Genomic DNA, 25,272 nt, shown 5'->3' with positions numbered 1-25,272 from the left:
ACCATCGGTAATGAGATCTGACGCCCTCTTCTGGAGTGTCTGAAGACAGCTACAGTGTACTTACATGTAATAAATAAATAGATAAATCTTTTTTTTAAAAAAAAAAAACCCATGTGCTGGCAAAGAAAAAGGAACTCTTACTTTTTTTCATTGCCCTTATGTAGGCCTCCAGCAGAAGGTGTGCACCTCCACGCCTGGATCTAAACTGTTCTTTACTTGGGACTTACTTGCTCTGTCCCAGGCTGGCCTTGAACTCAGAGATCCGCTTGCCTCTGTCTCCTGGGTTTAAAGGCATGTGCCACTATGTCTCAAGATTTGGATCATAGATGTACCCTCCAGTTCTGGATTCCAGACATAGTCAAGTTGACAACCAGGAATAGCTGTCACAGACCCCCAGAGGCTCATGTAATTTGGATGCCTAGTCATTAGGGGGTGGAACTGTTTGAAAGTATTGTCATCATTAGGGAGTTTGTCTTTGTTGGAGGGAGCGTGTCACTGAGGCTTTGAGGTTTCAAAAGCCCATGCTAGGTCCAGTCTTTCTCTGCTTGCCTGTCTGTGGACCAGGATGTAAAGCTCTCAGCTATTGCTCCACGGCCACATGTGCTGCCACGTTTCCCACCATGATGACAATGGACGGAACCTCTGAAACTGTGATCTAGCCCCCAGTTAAATGCTTTCTTCTCTAAGAGTTGTCTTGGCCATGGTGTCTCTTCACAGCACTACAACAGTGACTAAGATATGAACTACCACGATTTTATTTTAAATTGTGTGTATGTATGTTTGTGTCTTTGTGTGGCTGTGTACATGTGAGTGTGGGTACCCAGGGAAGCCACAAGAGAGTTGGGATGATGGTGGAGGCTTTCACTGTAGCCCAAAGTGGGCCTTGAACTACATTCCTTTCTCAGCCTCTCAAGTGTTTGGATGATAGGCACAGGACACTGTGACTCAATGGAGGGCTGTAGCTACCTGACATCCTGGCTGTCTGGGCTGGAGGAGGTACTGAGGATGAGAGAGAGTCATCTCCCACTTAGCTTCGCTCTCAGAAGCTATGCTTGGAGCCAACTCTTCAAGCACTACAGGGCAATCGCAGGAGGCCACGAAGGGAACGGGCAGTCTGCTGAGTACAGGAGGAGAAAAAGAAGGCCATTAAAAATGTTTCAGGGTACTTCCGGTACGGAACTACCTCGTGCCTTGAGATCCCAGCATTATCAGTGCCCCTGTGTTGACAGGGCACTGTTCTCAGTTGGATGAGACAATACTGTAGAGGGAAAAGCTTTGGGCTTTAGGCTCTGACAAGTCTGAGATTGTTTTAAGCTGTGTAACTTAGCTTAGATGCTTGCCCTCTCTGAGCTTCAGTTTGTTGTTCTGTTGACACCCAGGATTCTGGTCCAGACTGCTTACAGTGTGTAGGGAAACACCAGGCTGTGTGAGGATCCTGGGCACCTGAAGAAAGCAGACAGTTTATGGAGAGTAGCCAGGACACGGGAGGCATGATTTAGGGAGAGGATCCATAGCACTTTCCTCACACTTGTAACAAGAGCCGATTCTTAGTCCACAAAAAGTCCCACGGTGGTGAGCAGCCTGCCTCCTCACACCCTCTTCTTGGGACTTTATCTTCATGAAATCATCCACTGCTTCCTCCAAAGTCCTTACACAAGAGGTGTATAGTCCTGAGGACCTGGCTCTCAAGCTTCGTGACCCTGACTGTGCAGTCTTGCTCTGCTCCAGGTTGGCTCCGCCCCCACATCATGGCCACCTATCCAGGCAGGGAGAGGCAGCTGGGTCTGCAAGGGATTGGCTGGTCCAGCCCAGACTTCTCTAGGTGCCCCTGGTCTGGAGCCAGAGAAGGGGAGAGACAGACCTGGGAAACACAGTGCTGCAGAGAAGAAGGTACCAGAATAGGCCAGTGGGGCTGAGAGGCCCTAGGCTGAGGCAGGGCACGAAGTCAGCAGCAGATGTTGATTTCTGGCTAATAATCCATGGCTCAGACTCTAATCAATCCCTTTCCTCCTTCTCCCCCTCCTCCATCCTCTCCTCTTTCATTTCCTCTCTCTCCATCTCCTTCTCTTCCCCTTTCTCCCCTCCTTGCGTGCCCCCATGGATTGCCCTGGGTCTCCCTACTTCCCCAGGCCTTATCCCTCAACTCTTTAATTCCCTGTCCCTCTTCCATGCCCCATGATCTCATCCTGTGTGCATTTGCCCTGCAGGATGCCACAGCTGAGCCTGTCCTGGATGGGTCTGGGGCACACAGCAGCTTCTCCATGGCTGCTGCTGCTGGCTGGGGCCTCCTGCCTCCTGGTTTACATCCTGACCCAAGTTTATGCTGTTTTTGAGAAATCTCACCGTCTCCGCTGTTTCCCGCAGCCCTGCAAACGAAACTGGCTCTTGGGACACGTAGGCCTGGTGAGTGTGGCAGTGAGGTGGGCCTGGGGTGTCAGGGTGAAAGGAATTGTGAGGAGCCTGGAATAGAACCCAGAGAGTTGGGCACAGGGGTATGCTTGGGCCTAGGGCAGCAGAATGCCATCATCCGCAGATACACTGTCCCAAACCTGTCCCACACTGAGTCTTCTCTGAGTCCTTCTCCAGCCTGGCTTCTCTGCAGATGTGGGCATGCTGCAGGACTCCTAGCAAGGCTTACTCCAACAGAGTAAGGACCCTGGTGTTCCCAGGTTCTGTTGTGCTGGACTTGGGGCCTCCTGTGGGGAGACCAGGGCCAGTCTCCACTATACCATTTGTTTTCAGCTTATCTCTGGCTTCCTATTGGTCACAGAAATGATCTGCAATCTCTACTCAGACACACCCAGGGGCATAACTGGTCCAGGGGAGCTTTGAGGGCTGATTTCCTAACTCCCCATTCTTCAGCATCTTCCTCTTATGTCTGGCTTCTCCACTGAGATGTACCAATGAGTTCCATTGCTCAATCTAGATATGAGCTAGCCACTCACTTCCTCTTTTGGAAGCCTTCTCAGAACCCATCCTCCACAGCACACCTTGAGCATAGACCTCCGTCTGGTTTTCCCTCTGTGTGATTTGGAGACACTTGCTTTCCTTGTGAGTGGCACAGTGCCGGGTGTACAGAGGGCCAAAGAGATTCTGCCAGAGCCTGGTGTCAGCAGAGGACAGGTGAGAGTGGCCACCCCGATGGAGACTTAGAGGTCACCGTTGCTCCCTTGGGGTCTGCCAAGGCTACAAGTTTCCCAGATGTGGTTGTCCTCCCTCACAGGAAGAGCCAGAGACCACATGGGTGTCTTGTTAACTTTCCTGGGAAGATGAGAACAAGTCTGTACTTACCCCAGGTGGGCACCAACATAACATATCCATCCGTGTCCAGCGTGGTGAGAACTATGGGCTCCTTAAGAGCTTTTACAGAGAACAGGTGAGGGGTTACTTATGGAATCATGGGTGACTCCAAATGGCTGTATCATTGTAAGGTCCCACCCATCGTGGGTGACGACCTTATGGAAGCTGCACCACAGAGTCCTGATTTAAAACCCCTTTTCGTACTTACTGCAGTAGATCCCAAGATCGCTTTTTACTGGCGGAGAGAGTCATAGCTGGAGTCCCAGGAGAAGGTCTCCTGACCTTTCCTCAGGAGTTCTGACAGCTCTGCTACCATCCCTCTGACTTGGCTACTACTCTAGTGTGCTGCTCTAGTTCCCATGACTACCAGGAGAAGTTGAAAAGGACACTGCTTTAGGCCTAGAGGGAAGAGTGCCATCTAAAAAGAGGCTGCGTAGACATGGAGGGATACGGGATCCCTTGGGCATCCTGAGACCACACTACTACCTGCTATCCCCTCAACGCTATTTTCCTCTTGCTATTTGCCCCTGATGCTGGGACTGCTACCAGGATGAGAAAAATCCACATTCCAAAGCTAAGGCTCACAACACGGTGTCGAGTTATTTTCCTTGGTGAGACATGAACTATTTTCTATTCATCTGGGACAAGGCACCCAGGACAGGGTAATGAAACAACTTCACTCAATCTTTCTGGATGATCTGTGGGGTTTGTTGGTGTTCCATACAGGAGGTGACTCAGGCAGTTGCACCACTAAAGAGGCAACCCCAGCATAGGTGATGACTCGTGAAAGCTATCTATCGCCATAGCTTCCTACTCAATGTGCAGGCAGCTCCACCAAAGAGTGTTCCCCTCCCCCAACCCTGCAACTGTTTGCTAATGCTATCCCTTAGGGAGTGTGCTGGTTAGTCTCATTAACTTAGGCTTCCTGAGTTTTAAGTTTCACCAGCTTACTGAGTCTTGTGACCCTTCCCTTCTGCAAGTGGGAGTGTTCCAAGCTGAAAGAAGCGAGCCCACAGCCTATGGTCCGAGTTCTGTGAGAGTCCTTTCCCAGGGAGACACCACACAGGTCTGTTAAGCCCAGATGAGGAAACTAGGTGAGATTCAAGTGATAATTTTTACCAATGTCCACCTTGGGGAGTTGGTGAGTTTACTGGAGTTACTGAGAGAGATATGGATGAGGGTAATGAAAAGCAAGGGGGGATCCAAATGCAGGATGGTGACTCAGGAGCTCCCTGCATAATTGTGGGTGGCTCACAGGTTAGAGAATGTCCTCCAGGTGCCAGGCTGGCCAGAATCCACCACAGCAGTTGTTTCCTACTTCTGTAACCTGGAAAGGGCTTCGGAAGTCTTGACCTTTTCCATCTTCTCAGTCTCCTATACCCCAACTTCCCAGAGGGAATGTTTCAATTTAGAGAAAATTATTGCTCTACAATTAAACAACATATACTAGACCTGCCTGTAGTGAGTGCCCTGCTGGCGAAACTCTTTTGGAGGTTCTGGAAACTTCAGGAGGTGGAGCTGGAAGGCCTAGACCGTTAGGGACAGATCATTGGGGGTATCTCGTCCTCTGTGTTTCTTTTTTTAATCTCTTTTTGCTCTTGTCCATGTGAGGTAAAGAACCCCCACCACAGGCTCTTGTCACCATGATGCAAAATATCAGGTGGATGGGGATGATCCATCATGGACTAAATGCTCTGAATTCGTGAGCAAAATAAGTCTTTCTTCCTTTCAGTTGCCCTCTCAGGTACTCTGCTCACAGTTTCATAAAAATAACCAAGAAAGAACTTAATGGGTAATTATGGAGGAAGTCGTAAGTCCAGAATCTGATGAGCTAGAGATTGACTTCACTAGTGAGGTAGTATCTGTGCCCACAAGGTAATGACTGTGCCCATAAGGTAATGTCTGTGCCCATGAGGCAATGATTGTGTTCATGAAGTAATGACTATACTCATGAGGCAATGTCTGTGCCCATGAGGTAATGTCTGTGCCCATGGGGTAATGACTATATCTATGAGGCAATGACTTTGTCTATGAGGTAGTATCTGTGCCCATGAGGTAATGACTGTGTTCATGAAGTAATGACTATATTCATGAGGTAAATGTCTGTGCCCATGAGGTAATGCCTATATCCATGACATAATGTCTGTGCCCATGAGGTAATGCCTATATCCATGAAGTAATGTCTGTGCTCATGAGGTAATGCCTATATCTATGAGATAATGTCTGTGCTCATGAATCTTAGATGGGGAAAAAAAAACCCACTGTGCTGATAGAGTACAGGACACTTGTTTTGTGGTATTTTCCTCCAAATTGCAACATTCTTTTCAAATTGAAACGTTTGCTCCAGAAAGGACCAGGAGGCTCAAGAGCCTTAGGAAGTAAACAAAAGGTCACACAATCAGAAGAATAGACACTTGGGAGATCCTTGAAGACCCTAAGAGAACAGTATACAAGGGGGTAAACATTTGCTGGGTGGAGACTCTGACCAGCCAGACTGCATAAAAAAAGATATTTGGATTGTGGACTTGCCTGCAAGCTTCAGAGAGAATTCCAGGGTGGCACTTGTTCAGGGATGTCAGGGTGGGGACATCACCTGTGGTGAGATGGGCTTTCTAGTGATGCAGCTGCTTTTGAGTCATGCCTGTTTCTTGTAAGTAAGCCCCACCCCATAGTCCTGTTAGTGACCCTGGGAAAACTCATTGGTTTGCCAAATTGGGCATTGGTGCAGTGGTTACTTGGGATCTGTCATGGGCTCCCATGATCCCAGGGAAACTCACACTCACCTCCTGTGTAGCACACTGCCCAGAGCTCATGGACATTCTGTTCCTGCTTGAAGCTTTGTGGGAGGCTGAGTTTAAAGATTTATTTTGTTTGTATCTGTGCATGTGTGCATGTGCAGTGCCTGAGGAGAGACCAGAAGAGGGTGCCACATCATCTGAAGTTGGAATTGCAGGTAGCTATGAGCTGCCCCATGTGAGTGGGGTGCTGGGATTCAAACTTGGATCCTCTGCAAGAGCAGCAAGTGCTCTTAACTACTTACTGACCAATCTCTCTAGCCTTAAGACTGTGTTTAAAAAATGGCAAACTAATTTATTTGATAGAAGAAATGTCAAGGTAGCAGGTTTTTCAGGCTGTTGCATGGTGTCGATGTCTGCTTTTTCATATGTTAGGAACAAAAAAAGCAGGACAGAATAATACAGGAAAATTTGTAGTTTGGCCAAGGTTCCAAAGAGATGGCATGATGGTTGAAAGCACTGACTGTTCTTGCAGAGGACCTGATTCGTTTCCTAGCATCCACATGGGTGGCTCACAACCACCTACAACTTCAGCTCCAGGATCCAACACCCTTTCCCTGGCTTCTGTGTGTACTGTATTCATGTGCACACACACACACACACACACACACACACACACTCAGAGTCATGAATAATCTTGATTGTCAACTTGACACTCCATGAGAGAGGGAGTCTTACTGCCTCTACAGCTGGCCTATGGACATGTTTGGTGTCTGTGGGAGCATTCTCTTTATTGTTAGTTGATGGAGGAGAGCCTGGGTCACTGAGGGTTGTACTGTCTCTAGACAGGTGTGCCTGATCAGCCAGTGAAGAAGCCAGAGTAAGCCAGTGAGTAGTTTTCCTTCACAGTTTCTTTCTCTAGGTTTCTGCTTGAGTTTCTGTCATGACTTCCCTCAGTGATGGACTGTGACCTGGAAATAGAAGGCACATAAACCCCTTTCTCCCAAAGTTGCTTTTGGTCAGGATGGTTGTCTTAGTTATGGTTTTACTGCTGTGAAGTGACACCATGACCAAGGCAACTCTTATTAAGGACATTTAATTGGAGCTGGCTTACAGGTTCAGAGGTTCAGTCCATTATCATCAAGCCAGGAAGCATGGCAGCGTCCAGGCAGGCCTGGTGCTGGAGAAGCTGAGAGTTCTACATCTTCATCCAAAGGAAGTCAGGAGCAGACTGTTTTCAGGCAGCTAGGAGGAGGGTCTCAAAGCCCACCCCCAACAAGGTCACACCTACTCTAACAAGGCCACACCTACTAATAGTGCCATCCCTGGGCTAAGCATATTCAAATCACCACAGTGGTTTTCTTTTCTTTCCTCTTCTTTTATTTTCTTCTCTTCTCTTTTCTTTTCTCCTTTAAAAAAATCACAGTAATGGGGCTAGGAAAAAATCACAGTAACGGAGTAAAACTAGAACGAGGGAGGCTGAAACAGGTAGATTTCTATGAGTTTCAGGCCAGGCTGGTCTACAAATGTAGTCCAGGACAGCCAGGGCTACACAGAGAAACCTTGTCTTGAGAAACCGAGAAGAAGAAGGAGAAGGAGAAGGAGAAGGAGAAGGAGAAGGAGAGGAGGAGGAGGAGGAGGAGGAGGAGGAAGAGGAAGAGGAAGAGGAAGGAGAGAGAGGGAGAGGGAGAGGGAGAGAGAGAGAGAGAGAGAGAGAGAGAGAGAGAGAGAGAGAGAGAGAGAGAGAGAGATCATAGAACAAGGGATCGCATGAAGCATGAATTGGTGCTGCCCCAAAAGACTGAGTCTTTCTACATTAGTTAACAACCAAGACATTCCCCTCAGGCATGCCCACAATGATGAGTCTTAGAGAGTCAGTTCTATAAGAGAGCTCATGAGAGAGGACTGTAAGTGTCTTTCACAAGGCAAAGTCTGCATTAAGTATCTATGACTCTGGGCATGCACAGTCCCAGGCTCAGGTCCCAGACACACCACTTACTATGTGGGAAACCAGGTACATCATAGGTAACTGCTTCCATATGGAAAACGGGATGGAAGAGAACAGGTTAACATGATATTCAGCAGGGAGTGCTTGGTCCACAAGCATGATCCCTGCACTGGGGAGGTGCAGGCTAGCTGGGTCCCCGGAGCTCGCTGCCTCACCAGTCTACTCTAATCACTGAGCCAAGCCCAGTGAGACAGACTCCCCAAGAATACTCACCTCACCAGTGAAGTAAAATGCTTTCCCTCAAGCCTGGTGACCTGAGTACAGTCCTGGGACACACATAGTGGACGGAGAGAACCAGTCCCTTCCTGCAGGTTGTCCTCTGACCTCCACAATGTACACCATAGAACATGACCTGTCACAAAATAAATAAAATGTAATAAAAATATTTTTAAAAAACAAGTTGGATGGCATCTGAGGATACCTGAGGTTGAACTCTGGTCTCTGTGTTCACAACATGATCATGTACACACACACACACACACACACACACACAAGCATGCATACACACACACACATACACACACACACACACACAAGCATGCACACAGAGCAAAATCAGATAAGATGAAATGAAATAAAATATAGTGTTCAGGAGCTGAAATGAGGATGTGTCTTCTGTCTCAGTACTGAGATGTGTGTGTGTGTGTGTGTGGGTTGTGTATGTGTATATGTAGGGGGTTTGTGTGTGTGTCTGTGGGGGGGTTGTATGTGTGTGTGGGTTGTGTGTGTATGTAGGGGGTTGTATGTGTGTATGGGGGGTTGTGTGTGTGGGTTATATGTGTGTGTGGGGTTGTGTGTATGTGTGTGTGTGTATGTGGGGCGTTATGTGTGTGTCTGTGGAGGGGTTGTGTGTGTGTGTGAGTTTTTGTGTGTGTGGGGGGGGTTGTTGGGGGTGTGGGGACAGGCAGGACTCAGCACTGTGAACGACTTCCTGGATGGAATTCCTGGCATGCCCTGTGGCTTTCTACCCTACTTGTTCTCTCTGCCAGCCCAGAGAGGCAAACATCTGGTCCTTTTCTACAGATCCAGAGCTCAGAGGAAGGACTCCTGTACATCCAGAGCCTGGTGCGAACATTCAGGGATGTGTGCTGCTGGTGGGTGGGGCCATTCCACCCTGTCATCCGCATATTCCACCCTGCCTTCATCAAGCCTGTGATCTTGGCTCCAGGTAGACACCATGCTGGTCCCAGCTTGCACACCCTCAAGTGCAGTCTACCACAGAAGGGCTATGGTAGAAATGTCCCTGCTAGGCCTCATCTAGACCCTTCTGACTCATCCGTGGCCATGTGGCTTCTGTTTGGAGCATGCTGTGTGATGTTTTCTGGGTGGTGTCCATCTTTCTGGTGTGGCTGTTGACTAGCTGGGCCTGGTTCCCATATAGGCTCATATAACAATGGTTCTCTGTGGGACATGTTAGGTGCTGGCCCCCATGTGAACATTTTTCCCCCCTCTAAAACTATATTTTCCTAAACACTATGTTTTATCTTCACGGTGTAGCTCTGGCTACCCTAGAATTTATTATGCAGACCAGGCTGGCCTAAAGCGCACAGAAAGCCACCTGCCTTTCTCTCCGGAGTACTGGGATTAAAGGCATGCTCCATGCCTGGTCCAGAAATGGACTTTCAAGTCACATCTAAGACCTGTCAGTTGGGTGTGCTGAGGTGTGTTTAGCCATCTGTGTCACAGTTAGGTCAGGTCACGCGTGTTTCCATCATGTTAGCCTATGCGTGTCTGTGTCATATGACCGTGTTAGAAGATGTCAGAACATGCTGGGGTGGACAGGAACACTGGGTCTCTGTAAAGGTCTGCAGAGTGTGATGCTGTGCTCAGCCGGGTAAGCAGGTTAGACCATGTAGTAGCCATGTGAAGGTGTGCTGCAGTGTGTATGTCATATGTCAGGCTGAGCTTTCTCTTTAGTGCTGTTTGGCCCCTCTTGTCTCCCTCTGTCCTGCCCCCAAACCTACCATGTGGACTTGGAGGGAGGGGAGTGTACAGATACCAGGCTGAGGGCCCCATTTCTCCCATGCCCTTTCTCCTGCCATGGCTCCTGATGGTCCTTGTTCACACCAGCTTTAGTTGCCCCTAAGGACAAAGTCTTCTACCATCTCCTGAAGCCGTGGCTAGGTGAGTACCTACAGGTGAGGGGCTGGGAATGTCCTTGGGGTGTGGGGAAGACGCTGTCACTGTCCTTGCCTACTGCCATGCTGTTCCATCAGGGGATAGCCTCTTGGTGAGTACCGGTGACAAGTGGAGCCGCCACCGTCGCATGCTGACGCCTGCCTTCCATTTCAACATCCTGAAGCCCTATGTGAAGATTTTTAATGACAGCACCAACATCATGCACGTGAGTCCCCGGGACCTAGGTCCCCAGCTGGAGTCTGGGGAATGGAGGTGCTGTAACAGATTTGGTCTCCGACCCCCATTCAGATGGAGGCCCGTGATAAAATACCCCGAGAGAAGCAACTTCGGGGAGGAAGGGTTTATTTCCTCACAGTTTAAGGTCACGATACATCTGTCTGGGGAGTCACAGTGGCACAAGTGGGAGGCAGCTGCTCTGCGGCCTCAGGAAGCAAACAAGGGTGAATGCTGGTGCTCGGTTCGCTTTCCCCTTTTCCTTCAACCCAGGATCAATCCCAGCCCAGGGATGAGGCATCCTTTTAGAATGGATCATTGCAATTAGTTAACCCAACTAAGTTTAGTCCTGGCTACATGTCTGTTGCTGTGATAAAATTCCCTGACGAAAAGCAGCTTAGGGAAGGATGGGCTTGTTCGGCTCGAGTCTGTCATTACAAGGAAGTCAAAGTGGGAACTGAGTGTGTCAAGAGCAGAGTGAACAAAAACATGGATTTGTGCCTACTCTGCCTAGAGGACGGTGCCACTCACAGTAGGATGGGCTTTCCTGCATCAGTTAACAGTTAAGACAATTTCCCATCTGCACGCCCACAGGCTAACCTGATCTAGAAAACGCATGGAGAGACTCTTCCCCGGTGATTCTAATTAGGGACAAATTCACAGTCAAAACTAGCCACCACAGTTAGACAGCCCTTCACAGGCATGCCCAGAGGGTAGTAACCTAGTGCAGAGAATCCCTCACCAGTATGCCTGAAAGCTTGTCTCCTAGGTAATTCCGTATTCTGTGAGGTTGGTAACCAACATTAATTATCACAGAACATTTGTCTGAGTCATTGCCAACTATCTCTGACCCTCAGTTTCCACAACTGCAAAATGGGGTTAAAAATCTCCTTCTTTGTGCCTGTGATGATATTGTGGACTCAGGTCCCCATACACAGTGGGCACTTAGAAGGAGTTAGTTTCCCACATGGTCACCCTGAAATCAGAACAGTCACGGAGAAGAGTTCATAGAAAATGTGGATGAGGAGCAAATCATTCTAAACTTTTTGGTTGGAAGCAATAAGGGCTGAGGATGCTGACAGTGATGTCGGCCAGGGGGTTGTTTTTCATGTTAATCATGGCCTACGGCCGTCAGAGGGGCAGGAGGAATGGCCCTCGATTCTGCCTCAGATCGTTCATGTTGAGTACTTGTTCAGCTCCAGGCTGATTTAGACTGAGTAGCTTCAGGATCTGAGTTGGCTTCTTATCATATCAGGTGGCTTACAATCCCTTGTAACCTCAGCTCTAAGAGATCTGATGCCCTCCTCTGGCCCCCACAAGCACTGCATCCATGTGCACATACACAGACACAGATGATCACACATAAATAAATAAAAAATTCTGCATCCATGTGCACATATACAGACACAAGTGATCACACATAAATAAATAAAAAATTCTGCATCCATGTGCACATATACAGACACAGGTGATCACACATAAATAAATAAAAAATTCTGCATCCATGTGCACATACACAGACACAAGTGATCACACATAAAATAAAAAATTCTTTTAAAGTTTTTGGAGTGGTTCCAGAAGGGACTCTTGGACTTTTGTCCCTGTAGCTCTTTCATTTCAGAAGGCATCTGGGGGGGGGTGTTCCCATGACACAGGGTTCCACTAGAATGAGAGAAGACAGAAGTCACTAAAGGCTTACATCTTTTCCTTCTCTTCATATGTATGTGTGGCATATGTGCATGTATGTATACATGTTCACAAGTATGTGTGAGGAGGCCCAAGTTTGATGTTGGGAATCTTCCATCTCTCTCTCATCTCTCTCAGCCTTACTCATTGAGGCAGCGTTTCTCAATCAAACCCTGAGCTCATCCATACAGTTAGTTTCCCTAGCCACCTCTGAGTTGTCTGTCCTCTGCAAACGCAGCTGAGAAATGATTAAGTAAAGAATAATAGGATAATAAAGTACTGGTATTCCTAGAAAGGATTCTCATGACCAGGAGCAACCATCTCTCACATACCACAACTTCGTGTGTGTGTGTGTGTGTGTGTGTGTGTGTATGTGTATGTTTGTGTGTATGTGTGTGAGTGCATGTGTATGCATACAGGGATCAGGGATTAACTTTGGGTATCCTTCCTCTGTCACCATCCACTATGCTTTTTTGACACAGGGTCTCTCATTGCCTGAAGCTTACGAATTAAGCTAGGCTAACTAGCTGTTGAGGCCTAGGGACCCTCCTGTCCCCACCTCTCTGGGGCTAGGACTAAAGATCCTTGTCATCATACTATTTAAAAACAAACAAACAAACAAACAAGAAAAAACCTCGAGGGTTCTAAGAATTGAACTCAGATCCTCATGATTGGACAGTCAGTACTTTTCTGACCGAGCTGTCTCACCAGTGACCAGGGATATTTTTGAGGTACATTTATAACAGGGAAGATAACACTGGCTGAACACCTTGTGTGCCAAGCACGGTCTCACATGCTGATTCTGTAATAGCCACCGTCTTCTTTAACTTTCACAAGCTTGTGAAGTAGAGGGTATGTCTGCTCAGCCAGAGCGAATCTAAAGGCTTGACACATCAGGGAGCTTGTTCAAGTCCACCCAGCTAAAGAAGCAATCTAGAGATGGCGGGGCACTGGTTCTAGGTTGGTTTGGCACACAGAAAATCAGGTCAAATCTGAGGCTATTTGGGGGCTCCTTTCTGGTGACTGGGGTTGGGAGGAGGCTCTGAGTACCACAACCAAGCCTTGTTCCTGTCCTCTTCTCTGGCCAGGCCAAGTGGCAGCGCCTGGCCTCCAAGGGCAGTGCCCGTCTGGACATGTTTGAACACGTCAGCCTCATGACCCTGGACAGTCTGCAGAAGTGTGTTTTCGGCTTTGACAGCAATTGCCAGGAGTGAGTACTTGTCCTAGCCTGGGAACCTGGCCTATAGACACAAGGGAGGGAGGCCTGGACAGAGAGAGGAGAAGGGCTTTTCTGGAGGAGGTGAGCTCAGATCCTCATGAATTAGCATTAAAGGACCCTGGAGGGGAGAGAGTGAGTGGTCCTTCCAGGAGGTGCAATTGTTCAGATGACAGCATGGAGATGCTGTCTGCATCAAACAGTGAAGTAGCACCTTTCAGATGAGGGGGTATGGGAGTGACGGGAGATGGTAGCTCAATATTAAGGACCCTGGAAAGCTAGGCCAAGGGATGTGAACCTCTTTACGAGATCTCAAGGAAAACACTGAAGGTGTTTGTTTGGGTTTATCATAGTCAGATTTATCTTACTGTAACAACATATCTGAGACAGTCAACATCAAGAGAAGAAAGGTTTGTTGGTGCCAGGGTCTCATAGGCTTCAGTTATTCATCTGCCTCCTGTGATGAGGCAGTACCTAAAGTTGGAGTATGGGGAAGAGGGGGCTTGAAAGTAGAGATATGGGGAGGAGCTCACTAGTCCCCACCTGGGACTACAGTAACTAGGGCTCTATAGCTATCCTGTGTGACACTATTCCTGGGGAGGTGTAAAGAAACCCCAGGTAGTGAACTTGTGATTGGCCAAAAAAAGTATGGACACTGCCGAAGCCCAACTTGGTGAACCAATCAGTTTTATTGGGGTTCACCCATTTCTGAAGGAGCAGAAATGACAGCTGTATCACCAAAGCCCACCCCTGCATGAGGGACAGCTCACAAAGCTGAAACTCAAGAACTGCAGCTCCACAGGTCAGAGCATCTCCTCTCCCCAGCAGTCCTTACCAGTTATGCAACTCTGGGGAAAGAGGGACTTTTGTGATTCTGGTGAGTTTCAGGGATTTCCTGAGGCTTGAGAGTTGTTTACTTCCTAAGTCGTTGTCGTCTTCCCCTTCCCCTTCCCCTCCTCCTCCTCCTCCTCCTCCTCCTCCTTCTTCTCCTTCTTCTTCTTTTTAAGATTTATTTATTTATTATATGTAAGTACACTTTAGCTGTCTTCACACACCCCAGTAGTGGGCATCAGATCTCATTATGGATGGTTGTGAGCCGCCATGTGGTCGGTGGGATTTGAACTTAGAACCTTCGAAAGAGCAGTCAGTGTTCTTAATCACTGAGCCATCTCTCCAGCCCCCACTTCCTAAGCCTTAATGAATCTTGCTCCAAGATGGAACTCTTCAGTTCAGAGGAAATTGCTATATGATAAGGCAGTTAATGATTGCTGGAGACAGAGAAACATATTTTTCAGTGGTGTAGCTACTTACCAGTGTCCACATTTCCTATAAATAAACCCTCATTAAACTCATTGAGTCACCGGTAATAATTAATAGTTATAGACATAGAAGCAGAGAGTGTACTGGGGTGGAGATGGTTAAAGTAGATAATATACAAGAGTGAGTGAAAGTGTGTACTCACAATGAAGGAAACCCATCATTGTGTACAACAGATGGCAGGAGAAAGGATTTTTTTTTTTTTTGAGACAGGGTTTTTCTGTATGGCCCTGGCTGTCCTGGAACTCACTCTGTAGACCAGGCTGGCCTTGAACTCAGAAATCCACCTGCCTCTGCCTCTCAAGTGCTGGGATTAAAGGCATGCACCACCATCGCCTGGCTTGTTTGTTTTTCTTCTTCTTTTCTTTCTTTCTTTCTTTCTTTCTTTTTTTCTTTTTTCTTTTGGTTTTTTTTTTGAGACAGGATTTCTCTGTGTATCCCTGGCTGTCCTGGAACTCACTCTGTAGACCAGACTGGCCTCAAACTCAGAAATCCACCTGCCTCTGCCTCCCAAGTGCTGGGATTAAAGGCGTGTGCCACCACAGCCCAGTCTAGGAGAAAGGTTTTTAAAAAGAGAAATAAGAAACAGTCAGATGTTTTCTTCGATGACAATCCCAATGTCCTCTTTGATGACCTAACTTCCTCCCACAAGGCTCCCAAGGCTGGCCATCACACATACAAAACAGAGCTCTGGGGACAGGAGATGGGCAGGGTCTGAGCTGAGCTCTGCAGACACTGACTGCTCTAAAGGCACAAATGAGTTCCCACCAAAAGTGGGACAGGATCGAGCCCAGGACTATTGGGAGATAATTGTGCACTATGGGTACAGAGTTAAGGAAGGAGGTGGGACAGTCTGGATACTGGGCGGAGGAGGAAGGGGAGGAGCCTGGTGTCCACACTGTACTGTGGGGCATGGAGGAGTCAGCTCACAGAAATGCAATAAACAACTGGACACCGGAGAGCTCTTCCCTGTGGCCGATAAACTGGCTTTTTCCCTGGGAGATTCAACCAAAAACCTCTTCCCCAAAGGTGGGCACTCAGGACAGACAAAAGTGTGACCCTAATAAAGTTCACCTCTGTGAGACCAATGAGGCAAAATGATCGTGGCCTGGAAACAGGTTCAGGTTTTCCCAAACTCCATGACAACAATTTGATGAAGTTTTTATGATAACAGAACAAAGAAAGTAATAAATTGTGGGTGATGGAGAGACTGCTCAATGGTTAAGAGCATTTGCTGGTCTTGTGCATGACCCGTGTTCAGCTCCCAACACCCTTACGGTAGCTCACAACGTATGTTAAAGTATCACTTCTGCTCTGCTCACACCCTCCAGGAAGCCTAGTGAATACATCGCTGCCATCTTAGAACTTAGTGCCTTAGTGGCCAGAAGACACCAGAACCTGCTTCTGCATGTGGACCTGTTTTATCACCTCACCGGCGATGGGATGCGCTTCCGGAAGGCCTGCCGTCTAGTGCATGACTTCACTGATGCTGTCATCCGGGAGCGGCGCCACACCCTCCCTGATCAGGGTGGTGATGATGTCCTCAAGGCTAAGGCCAAAGCCAAGACTTTGGACTTCATTGATGTGCTGCTGCTGAGCAAGGTGGGGTCCTAAAGCGGGGCAGACTGGGGTCGGAAGATGCTGGGGCTGGAATGACAACGTGACATGACAAAGTCGAGCATGCTCTGCCCTTACTATGTCCTAGACCCTATGTAGGCTCCACTCACTGGAACCTGGCCCCAAGCCTTTCATCACCTGGCAAGCTAAGGTGTCTGGAACTCTGCGTTGGTATCTACATCCATTGAGCCAACTCAGACTAGGGAGGGGCTCTGGGCCAGGGAGGCTGTTCTTAACATTCCAACTCTAAGTCTAACCCTTTGCACAAACCCTTCACAGAGAGCAGGATGGAGACCCTGAATACCAACCATGCCAACTCTCCCTACCCCCATTTGTCAGGCCCAGACCCTAGCTATCACCCCAAGTCCCTGGACTCATCTGGGGCTGGCTGAGAAGGGAATAAAGTCCAGAGTGACCTGCCTTTGATGTTGTTAAGGTTAAAAACTAGAGAGGGTCATACATCAGAAGGAGAGACCCAGTCATGATGGGTGAGTGACATTTCCTACCACAGCCAGGGACAGAGTTTTGCACATATGACGTGACAGTGAGAGCTGATCCCCCACTCTTCTGGGGGTGAGGACAGGACTCAGATGGTATTGTGCTCACTTAGCATGCACAAGGCCCTGGGTTCCATTCCACCACTTGGTAAGCAGGGCCTGGTGGCTCCTGCTGGTCATCCCTTGTGTTGGCGGCAGGGGATCAGCAGTTCATGGCCATCCTTGGCTACAGAATGAGTTTGCTATCAGTCTGGGTTATGTGAGACCCTTTAAAAAAAAAAAGAAAAGAAAAAAGAAAAAAAGTTGAGGGAAAGAAAAGAGGTGGATCTTGGGCAGTGGGCAGCCACAGGAGGTATCTGAGGACAGGGGCGTGGGGACAGCATGCATCCCTGTACTTAGCAGTGATAGTACAGGAACCTCCAGAGCTGAAGCTCTGGAGAACTTTGGGTTTTAGAAGCCAGAGTCTTTGTGCAGTATGTACACCTTCCTACAGCACTGTGAACAGTAGCCTCGCTGCCCAGGGTCAGAAGAGCTGTCTCTGCAGTAACAGCAGCTAGGAGGATGACAAACCCATTCCAAGGTCCCCTTAGTGGGCAGTGCAATACTTTCACCTGTGTGTGTGGCATTTTTTTTAAAGGTGTGCACATATTTGCATGTATGTGTAGGAGGGTCTGTGCTCATGTGTGCATGTTCATACAGAGAACAGAGGTTGGCCCTGGGTGTCTTCCTTCATTGTTCTTCATCTTGCTTTTTTTTTTTTTTTTAAATGGCTTTAGATTTATTCATTTTATGTTATGAATGTTTTGTCTGCATGTCCATAAGTCAGAAGATGGCTTCAGATCTCCTGTTACTGGAGTTTGAGCCAGTAACTGGGTGCTGGGAATTGAACCCTGGTCTTCTGCAAGAACAGCAAGTGAACCACTGTGCCATCTTTCCAGCCCCTCCTCCTTGCCTTTCGATTGCATTTTATTTGATAGGTTGGTTGGTTGGTAAAGTGTACATGTGCACACACATGGGTGCATGTGTGTCTGTGCTCACAGGTCAGAGAACACTTGAGAGTGTTGTTTTTCTCCTTCCATTAAGTGAGTTCCTGGTATCTAACTTAGGTCTTCCGGGTTGGTGGTGACTGACTGACTGTACCTGCTGAGCTACCTCACCAGGTTTTTTGAGGCATGATCTGTCACTGAACCTGGAGCTCACAGATCATCTACACTGGCTAGCTAATGAGCTCCAGGGATCCACTCATCTCCACTTGTTCAGTGCCAGGTTCACAGGCAGTGGCTACCATCAATTGTGGTGACTATGTGTGTGGGTTGCCTATGTGTGCAGTGCACATAGCAGGGTCAGAGGACAACTTGAGGGAATAGATTTTCTCCTTCTATGTAGATCTCAGGGATTAAACTCAAGTTTTCAGGCTTGGTGGCAAGAGCCTTTATGCACAGAACCCTCTCACTGGTCTTTTCCTGGATCTGCACAGGAGCTTTCTGGTATATTTTCTTTGGAGTAAAGTTTTGCTGCTGACTTCAAAGGCAATCCCTGTCCAACTCCTGTATCCCAGATTCCCACTCATGTCTCCAGACATTTGTAGCACAGGGATAAAGGACACTGACGAGTTGCTGGTTTCTCTAACTAGGGTCAGAACTGGAGGCTGGCAGCCAGGGGTGGTGTTACTGGTGTGGGGACTCTGGTGATGAACACAGGTGCAGGGGTGTAGTGGGTGTGGGTGTCCAGAAGAATCGGGGGTCTTCAGAGACTGCCCTGGGTTAGATGCAGGAGCCCTTACAACTAGTGCCATTTGGTGTCTTGCCTCGTTTTCAGGATGAACATGGAAAGGCTCTGTCGGACGAGGACATCCGGGCGGAGGCTGACACCTTTATGTTTGGAGGTGAGCGAGTGTTCCTGTGAACTGTTACAGAGAGGGCAGATGTCTCGGGCTGTGGACCCTGGATCCTTCTATTTCTTCCCCTTCTGAGTCCTTCCTGGCGGGGTGGGGGTGGGGCGAGCCACCTTAGTTGCTGTCCTCTTGGTGGTGCTGAAGCAGCTTAGAGACCCCAAGGCAGTCTGTCTGCCTATCAGGTCATGACACCACGGCCAGTGGGCTCTCCTGGACCCTGTACAACCTGGCAAGGCATCCGGAATACCAGGAGCGCTGCCGGCAGGAGGTGCGGGAGCTCCTGAGGGACCGTGAGCCTGAGGAGATTGAATGGTAAGTCGGGTGCTGGAGTGCTTCAGAGCCCCATTCCTGGCTCTTTTCTCTAGCAAAGAGGAAAGATGGCAGAGGAAAGGAGAGAAGAGCAGGCCTGCATTTGCATGGGGTACAAAGGCTTGGAGAGATGGAGGTGAAGAGGGAGGAGATGGAATGAAGGGGTGGGAGACAGAAAGAAGGTGTGCAGGTGCACACACGTGTATGCATGTACATACGCGTGCCTGTGTGTGAGCGTGCATGTGAGTGTTCTTGTACATGAGTTCCTGTGGTAGGGCTGTGATGAATCAAGATGGCAGCAACTGAGGCCAGTGGCAATTGACTGGAAAGGTGATGTTAGTGACTTTGATTTTAACCCAAGGGTAACTGGGAGCCAGGGGAAGTGTTTGAGCAAAGGAGAGGCAGGTCAGCTGTGTGTATCATAAAGGTCCTTGGAGGATTCTTCAGGGCTTTCCTTAATCTTTCATTTTCAGATTGACCTAACTGTACAAGTCTTTAGTCTTCCAGAAAATCTTTAACTTAGTTTATTGGAGTTTCTTAGAAGCGTCAGGTGAGTTGTGTGTCTTGGGGAGCACCTTTAGTCCCTTCATTTGAGAAGTTGAGGCGAGAAGATCCCTTGAAACAAGCATTGAAGATACGTCTGGGAAGCATAGCAAGACCCTGTCCATCTCAAAACACAAAAAAACAAAAATGGAAAAATGGCTCTGTGCTTAAGAACACACAGTGCTCTTGCACAGGACCCTACTTTAGTTCTCAGAACCCATGTTGGGTTGCTCACAATTGCCTGTAACTCTAGCACCAGATGATTCAATGCTACCTGCTTCCTTGGGCACCTGCATAAAAACACGTGTACACATGTATACATTCACACACACAGACACACATACACAATTTAAAACTTGCAAAAACAAAACAAAACAAAGAGGCATCCTTAGGGGGTGTCTTAAAGGGTTCACTGCTGTGAACAGATATCATGACCAAGGCAACTCTTATAAGGACAACATTTAATTGGGGCTGGCTTACAGGTTCAGAGGTTCAGTCCATCATCATCAAGGCAGGCATGGTGCAGGAGGGGCTGAGAGTTCTACATCTTCATCTGAAGGCTGCTAGCAGAATACTGGCTTCCAGGCAGCTAGGATGAGGGTCTTAAAGCCCACACCCACAGTGACACACCTCCAACAGGGCCACACCTTCGAATAGTAACACTCCCTGGGTCGAGCTTATACAAACCATCACAGAGGGATACATAAACAAAGAAACAAAAAGCTAGCAGCCAGGCAGCCTTTGGGGAAGACGTGGGGTGCTGGCCACAGGAGAGAGTGGTGTGCTGTGGGGTTTTTCAGCTGCAGATTTAGCAGCACCAGGTCCTAAAATTTTAAATAATCACAACATACCAAAAGAAGACAGATTAAAGATTTCAGCTACATCATTGGCTCATTGGTTGTTAATGTTTTCCCATGGACTCTGCCTGGAGCTATGCATGTGGCTTGGTGGTAGACCACTCACCTAGACTGTAAAAGGCCGTGGGCTAGATCCTTAGTACCACGAAACCAAAACTAAACAAACTGTGGTAGTTTGAATATGCTTGGCCTAGGGAGTGGCACTCTTAGGAGGTGTGGCCTTGTTGGAGGAAGTGTGTCACTGTGGGCATGGGCTTTAAGACCCTTGTCCCAGCTTCCTGAAAGCCAATCTCTTACTAGCTGCCTTCAGAACGAAAGGTAGAACTCTTAGCTCCTCCAGTGCCATAGTGCCTGGACGCTGCTATGCTTCCTGCCACAATGATAACAGACTGCACCTCTGAAGCTGTAAGCAAGCCCCAGTGAAGTGATATCCTTATGAGAGTTGCCTTAGTCATGGTGTCTCTTCACAGCAGTAAAACCCTAACTAAGACACAAAGGGAAACCAAAACAAGCACCTGCAGTGCCCCTCTCTGCTGCAAGGGCACATGCACCCTTACACCGCAAGCTGCATTCCTTCCTTCTTTCCTTCCCCACTCCTTGGCTAATTGCATTTCTAGTGTCTCTAGTGCAATGATGACAAAAGCAAAGCTTTAGATCTAGTTATCTTCTTTCTACTGTTTTGTAGTTTGGTTTCTCTCTTTTTTTCTAGAACGAATAATTTTTATGCCACTTGTTAAATTAAAAATTATTTTTATTTGGGCTGGAGTGATGACTCAGAGGGTAAGAGCACTGACTGCTCTTCTGAAGGTCCTGAGTTCAAATCCCAGCAACCACATGGTGGCTCACAACCATCTGTAATGAGATCTGATGCCCTCTTCTGATGTGTCTGAAGACAGCAACAGTACTTACATATAATAAATAGTGAGTGAAGCCAGGCGGTGGTGGTGCACACCTTTAATCCCAGCACTTGGGAGGCAGAGGCAGGTAGTTTTCTGAGTTCGAGGCCAGCCTGGTCTACAGAGTGAGTTCCAGGACAGCCAGGGCTATACAGAGAAACCCTGTCTCAAACCCACCAAAATAAATAAATAAGTAAATAAATAAATAAATAGTGAGTGAAACTTTGGGCCTGAGCAAGTGGGGCCCGAGTGAGCAGAAGTCCTGAGTTTAATTACCAGCAACCACATGATGGCTCACAACCATCTGTACAGCTACAGTGTACTCATATACATAAAAATAAATCTTTTTTTAAAATTATGTTTATTTTAAAATTATATATGTGTATGTGTGTGCGTACTTGTGTGTGAGTGCGGAGTCTGCAGAAGCCGGAAGAGTGAGTCAGAGCCTCTAGAATTAGGGTGTATGGGCCAGTGGTGAACTGCCTGTAGTGCTGGGAATTGAACTCAGGTCCTCTTAAACACTAAGCCAGCTGTCCTGCCCATTTGTTAACTTTTATACCCTTGGCATTACAATTTTGTTCTCTCAGGATAAAGATTTTAAAGCCACCTGGCTAACCTTTCTTTGGTACTCTTAATTATCTGATTTTTAAAAGCTTTTGATTAATAAGTTAGTCACTAAGAATGACACAATTAAACGAACTGGTCAGTAAGCTAACCAACTGTTTATTAATAATGAATGTTTTTTTAGACAAGAGTGTCATTGTGTGCCAAAGGCTGGACTGGAACTCATAATCCTTCCTGTCTCTGTCTTTCCATTGTTGGGATTCTGTTTTTGTTTTTAATTGCACTAATTAATTAGTTAATTAATGTCTTTCTTGGAGATTGAACTCGTCTTCAGACTTACTGGCAGCTTCTTTTCCTCTCCTAGCCATCTAGTCAGCCTGTGTTTTTCCAGTTCTCAAGTACTTCATCCATCTTAGCACTTAAAACAGGCAGGTTTCATTGGGTCACAGAGGAGATGAAGTTCTCTGAAGTTCTCTCATTTTTGATCTGGTTAACTATTAGTTGTTGTTTTTTTTTTTTTTTCCTCAGGGACGACCTGGCCCAGCTGCCATTCCTCACCATGTGCATTAAGGAGAGCCTACGGCTACATCCTCCGGTCACGGCAATCTCCCGCTGCTGCACTCAGGACATAACGCTCCCAGATGGCCGGATCATCCCTAAAGGTGCCGGAAGCAACCAGGAGGAGGGTTCTGGACAGACAGAGGATCCAGGTTGCAGCAGTTTGTCCTCATTGCTTCCTTTTCCCCACAGGTGTCATCTGCCGAATAAGTATTTTCGGAACACATCACAATCCAGCTGTGTGGCCAGACCCGGAGGTGCTGTCCCTCTTAATTCTGTTATGGGCTGCAGTTCTCAAGAGGACAGTCTTTTTGCTTGTTTGTTGGATAAGGTCTTATGTAGCTCAGGCTGGCTTCAACTTAACCTGTAGCCAAGGATAACCATAAATTTCTGATCCTCCCGCTTCCATCCCCTCAGTGTTGGGATGACAGGTGTGGTGCTGGGGATGGGATCCAGGACTTCCTGCCTACTAGATAATTGCTCTTTCAACTTAGCTACCTCCCCAGCCCCAGGAAAGGGTTTTATGAAGCAGGGTGTCAGGTATCCCAGGCCAGCCTGGAAGTCCGTGTACAGCATTTGACTGGGAGAGGATCCTCCTGCCTCCTGCTGGGATGGCAGGTTTGCGGCCATCAGTTTTATGCTGGTGCTGGGATGGAACCTAGCGTTTCCAACTACTTCTCACTACATCCCAGGAGGTAGATAAATCAACTCTGACCTTCCACTGCACACTGAGGACTCTGCTCCTGGCTTCGCTGGCAATTGGTCCTCACCCGCCATGGCTCTATGTCTCCTGCAGGTCTATGACCCCTTCCGCTTTGAGGCAGACAACGTCAAGGGCAGGTCACCCCTGGCTTTTATTCCCTTCTCGGCTGGGCCCAGGTGAGGCTAGAACTGAGTGGGAGGGGCTCAGGGCTGACAGTGAGGGCAGTTCGGGTATTTGGAGGTTAGCGTCTCTTTCCTGCCGCCCTGCACAGAATTGTGCAAAGGTTTGGGGAACCCGGGAGGAGAAGGTGAAGAGTCCTTCTCTGTGCTCAGAATCCCGCCCTGACCTGTTCGGTTATTAATCTGGGCTAGGCTCTGAGGATGTCTATGCCCATGCGTGGTCCCAGAAACCTCAGACTCGGGCCAGGTTCTAGTGCTGTGTTGGCCCTGGGTAGGGTCTAGGGCACAGTCAAGAGTTCCCACCCGCCCTCCTGCAGGAACTGCATAGGACAGACTTTCGCCATGAACGAGATGAAAGTGGCGTTGGCGTTGACTCTGCAGCGCTTCCGCGTTCTGCCGGATGACAAGGAGCCCCGCAGGAAGCCAGAACTGATCCTGCGCGCAGAGGGCGGGCTGTGGTTGAAGGTAGAGCCGCTCAGCGCAGGCGCGCAGTGATCCCAGAGCTGGCGTGGAACCGCCCCTCCATCCACCCGCCTGTGCATTTCCAGGAATAAAAATCTCTTGTCACCTTGTCTGAGCCTCACCAGACATCCAGGTTACATGCCTTATGTGAGCCACAGGGAGCCATGGAAGGTTGACATAAAGATTAATATTGTCACTCAGGAGGCAAGGTACACCTGTGAGTGATTATCTGGATAAATCAACTGAAGTGGAATGATCCGTCCTAATCCTAGCTGTAGGTGGCGCCATTACCGGGATTTTGGTTCTGGGTTGAATTTAAAATAAAAAAATAAAAAAAGAAAAAAGTGTGGCCTAGATTAGAGGTTGCTCTTCCCATCTCAAATGACCTAATCAAGAAAAATCCCTTAGCGATGTGCCAAACAGATTGGGTTTTAGTTAATTACAGATGTAGTCAAATTGAAAACCAAGAATGGCCACGGTAGCCAGACTACCTAACCCTTCCCAAACATTTCCACCAATGTGGGACCAAGCATCTGAACACATGAGCTTAGGGGTCATCCTTATCCAAATCACCACAGTCCCTTAGCTTTTGAGGGTGTGTCATTACAGCAACTGGGCATGTGTATTAGTCAGGGTTCTCTAGAGTCACAGAACTTATGGAATGTCTCTATATATTAAAGAGATTTATTGGAATGACTTACAGTCTGTAGTACTGAGAGGCCAAATCTTTTAAGTTCAGACTCCATTTTAGAGAACCTGACCTAAGTTTGAACTCAGGTAAATTAACGGGCTGGCACCTAGCATTAGTTTCCAAGCTGCCTCCAACAAAAGCCCGAGCCTAGCTCCAGTCTCTGAGCTAATCCCCAACAAGACCAGCATCTCCAGGTTATTCCCCCCAACAAACCCACATCCCCAGGTTACAAACCCACCCCCTGCCTAATGACCACCAATTCTGAGGGAAGCAGAAATTAGGTTTATGATGTGATTCCCAACACGTGCCAATTATGTTAAAGGCCACAATAGCTTTCCAGTTAGATGATGGCACACACATCTCCCAGCCCCTTGCTGCTTACTATTAAGCCTTACCCCATAGATATTCAAGGCTCACCACCAAAACTGTCCTGCATGACAGTGGAGCATTGGAGGGGCCCGAGCTAGGTCAAATAGAATAAAGACCCTGCTGTGATCCGCTCCTGTCTGTGTTTTGGGGGTTCAACCGTTCCCCAGCATTACAGTCCTAACTAACCTAACCATGGGCAGCTGTGAATGGGAAGTTCAAGAGTCTAGTAGTTGCTCAGTCCCACAAGACTGGTTGTTTCAGCTGGTCTTCTGTGTAAGCTGGAATCATGAAGTACGCTCCAACAGATGTGCTGGCAAGTAAGTGCAGGCAGGCAAAGAAGGAACGTAAGCATACATTTTTTGCAACCTACTTTTAATAAGGGTTCAACCTCTCCTCTAGTCCACCACCCAGCAGAGGTAGTGAAAGAGAAAAGTTACTAGGATATGGGGGAAGTGGACCTGTTCAGCAATAGCTCTTTGGTGGTGAGCTTAATCTTCTTGGGCAGCAGTTCAGTCCCAT

General features: G+C 48.0%; 1 protein-coding gene and 1 long non-coding RNA gene across 2 annotated transcripts; one reads left to right on the top strand and one right to left on the bottom strand.

Annotated features, from left to right (window-relative positions):
• The first annotated feature begins 1,855 nt into the window (after positions 1–1,855).
• On the top strand, positions 1,856–23,831 carry LOC116104457 (cytochrome P450 4F3). Its single transcript, XM_031390949.1, has 13 exons — positions 1,856–1,890; positions 2,208–2,403; positions 9,067–9,211; positions 10,114–10,167; positions 10,260–10,387; positions 13,170–13,291; positions 15,946–16,216; positions 18,547–18,613; positions 18,805–18,934; positions 22,320–22,453; positions 22,542–22,606; positions 23,146–23,228; positions 23,549–23,831. The coding sequence occupies exons 2-13, from the start codon at positions 2,209–2,211 to the stop codon at positions 23,724–23,726; spliced, it is 1,572 nt and encodes a 523-aa protein (XP_031246809.1). The 5' UTR covers positions 1,856–1,890; position 2,208; the 3' UTR covers positions 23,727–23,831.
• On the bottom strand, positions 21,931–23,689 carry LOC116104458. Its single transcript, XR_004123916.1, has 2 exons — positions 23,065–23,689; positions 21,931–22,713 (listed from the first exon to the last, which is right to left on the bottom strand). It is a non-coding gene; the product is annotated as an uncharacterized LOC116104458 (long non-coding RNA).
• Positions 23,832–25,272: the final 1,441 nt, after the last annotated feature.

The sequence above is a fragment of the Mastomys coucha genome, unplaced genomic scaffold (assembly GCF_008632895.1).
Source record: "Mastomys coucha isolate ucsf_1 unplaced genomic scaffold, UCSF_Mcou_1 pScaffold22, whole genome shotgun sequence".
Taxonomy (NCBI): domain Eukaryota; kingdom Metazoa; phylum Chordata; class Mammalia; order Rodentia; family Muridae; genus Mastomys; species Mastomys coucha.
This window is presented reverse-complemented; position numbering and strand designations above follow the sequence as displayed.

Bases quoted from the DNA above. Each gene is read 5' to 3' on its own strand.
- LOC116104457 (XM_031390949.1), top strand. From the start codon at position 2,209: ATGCCACAGCTGAGCCTGTCCTGGATGGGTCTGGGGCACACAGCAGCT. The intron at 9,212-10,113 runs GTAGACACCATG...TGTTCACACCAG, and splicing joins GCCTGTGATCTTGGCTCCAG to CTTTAGTTGCCCCTAAGGAC. The intron at 10,388-13,169 runs GTGAGTCCCCGG...TTCTCTGGCCAG, and splicing joins ACAGCACCAACATCATGCAC to GCCAAGTGGCAGCGCCTGGC.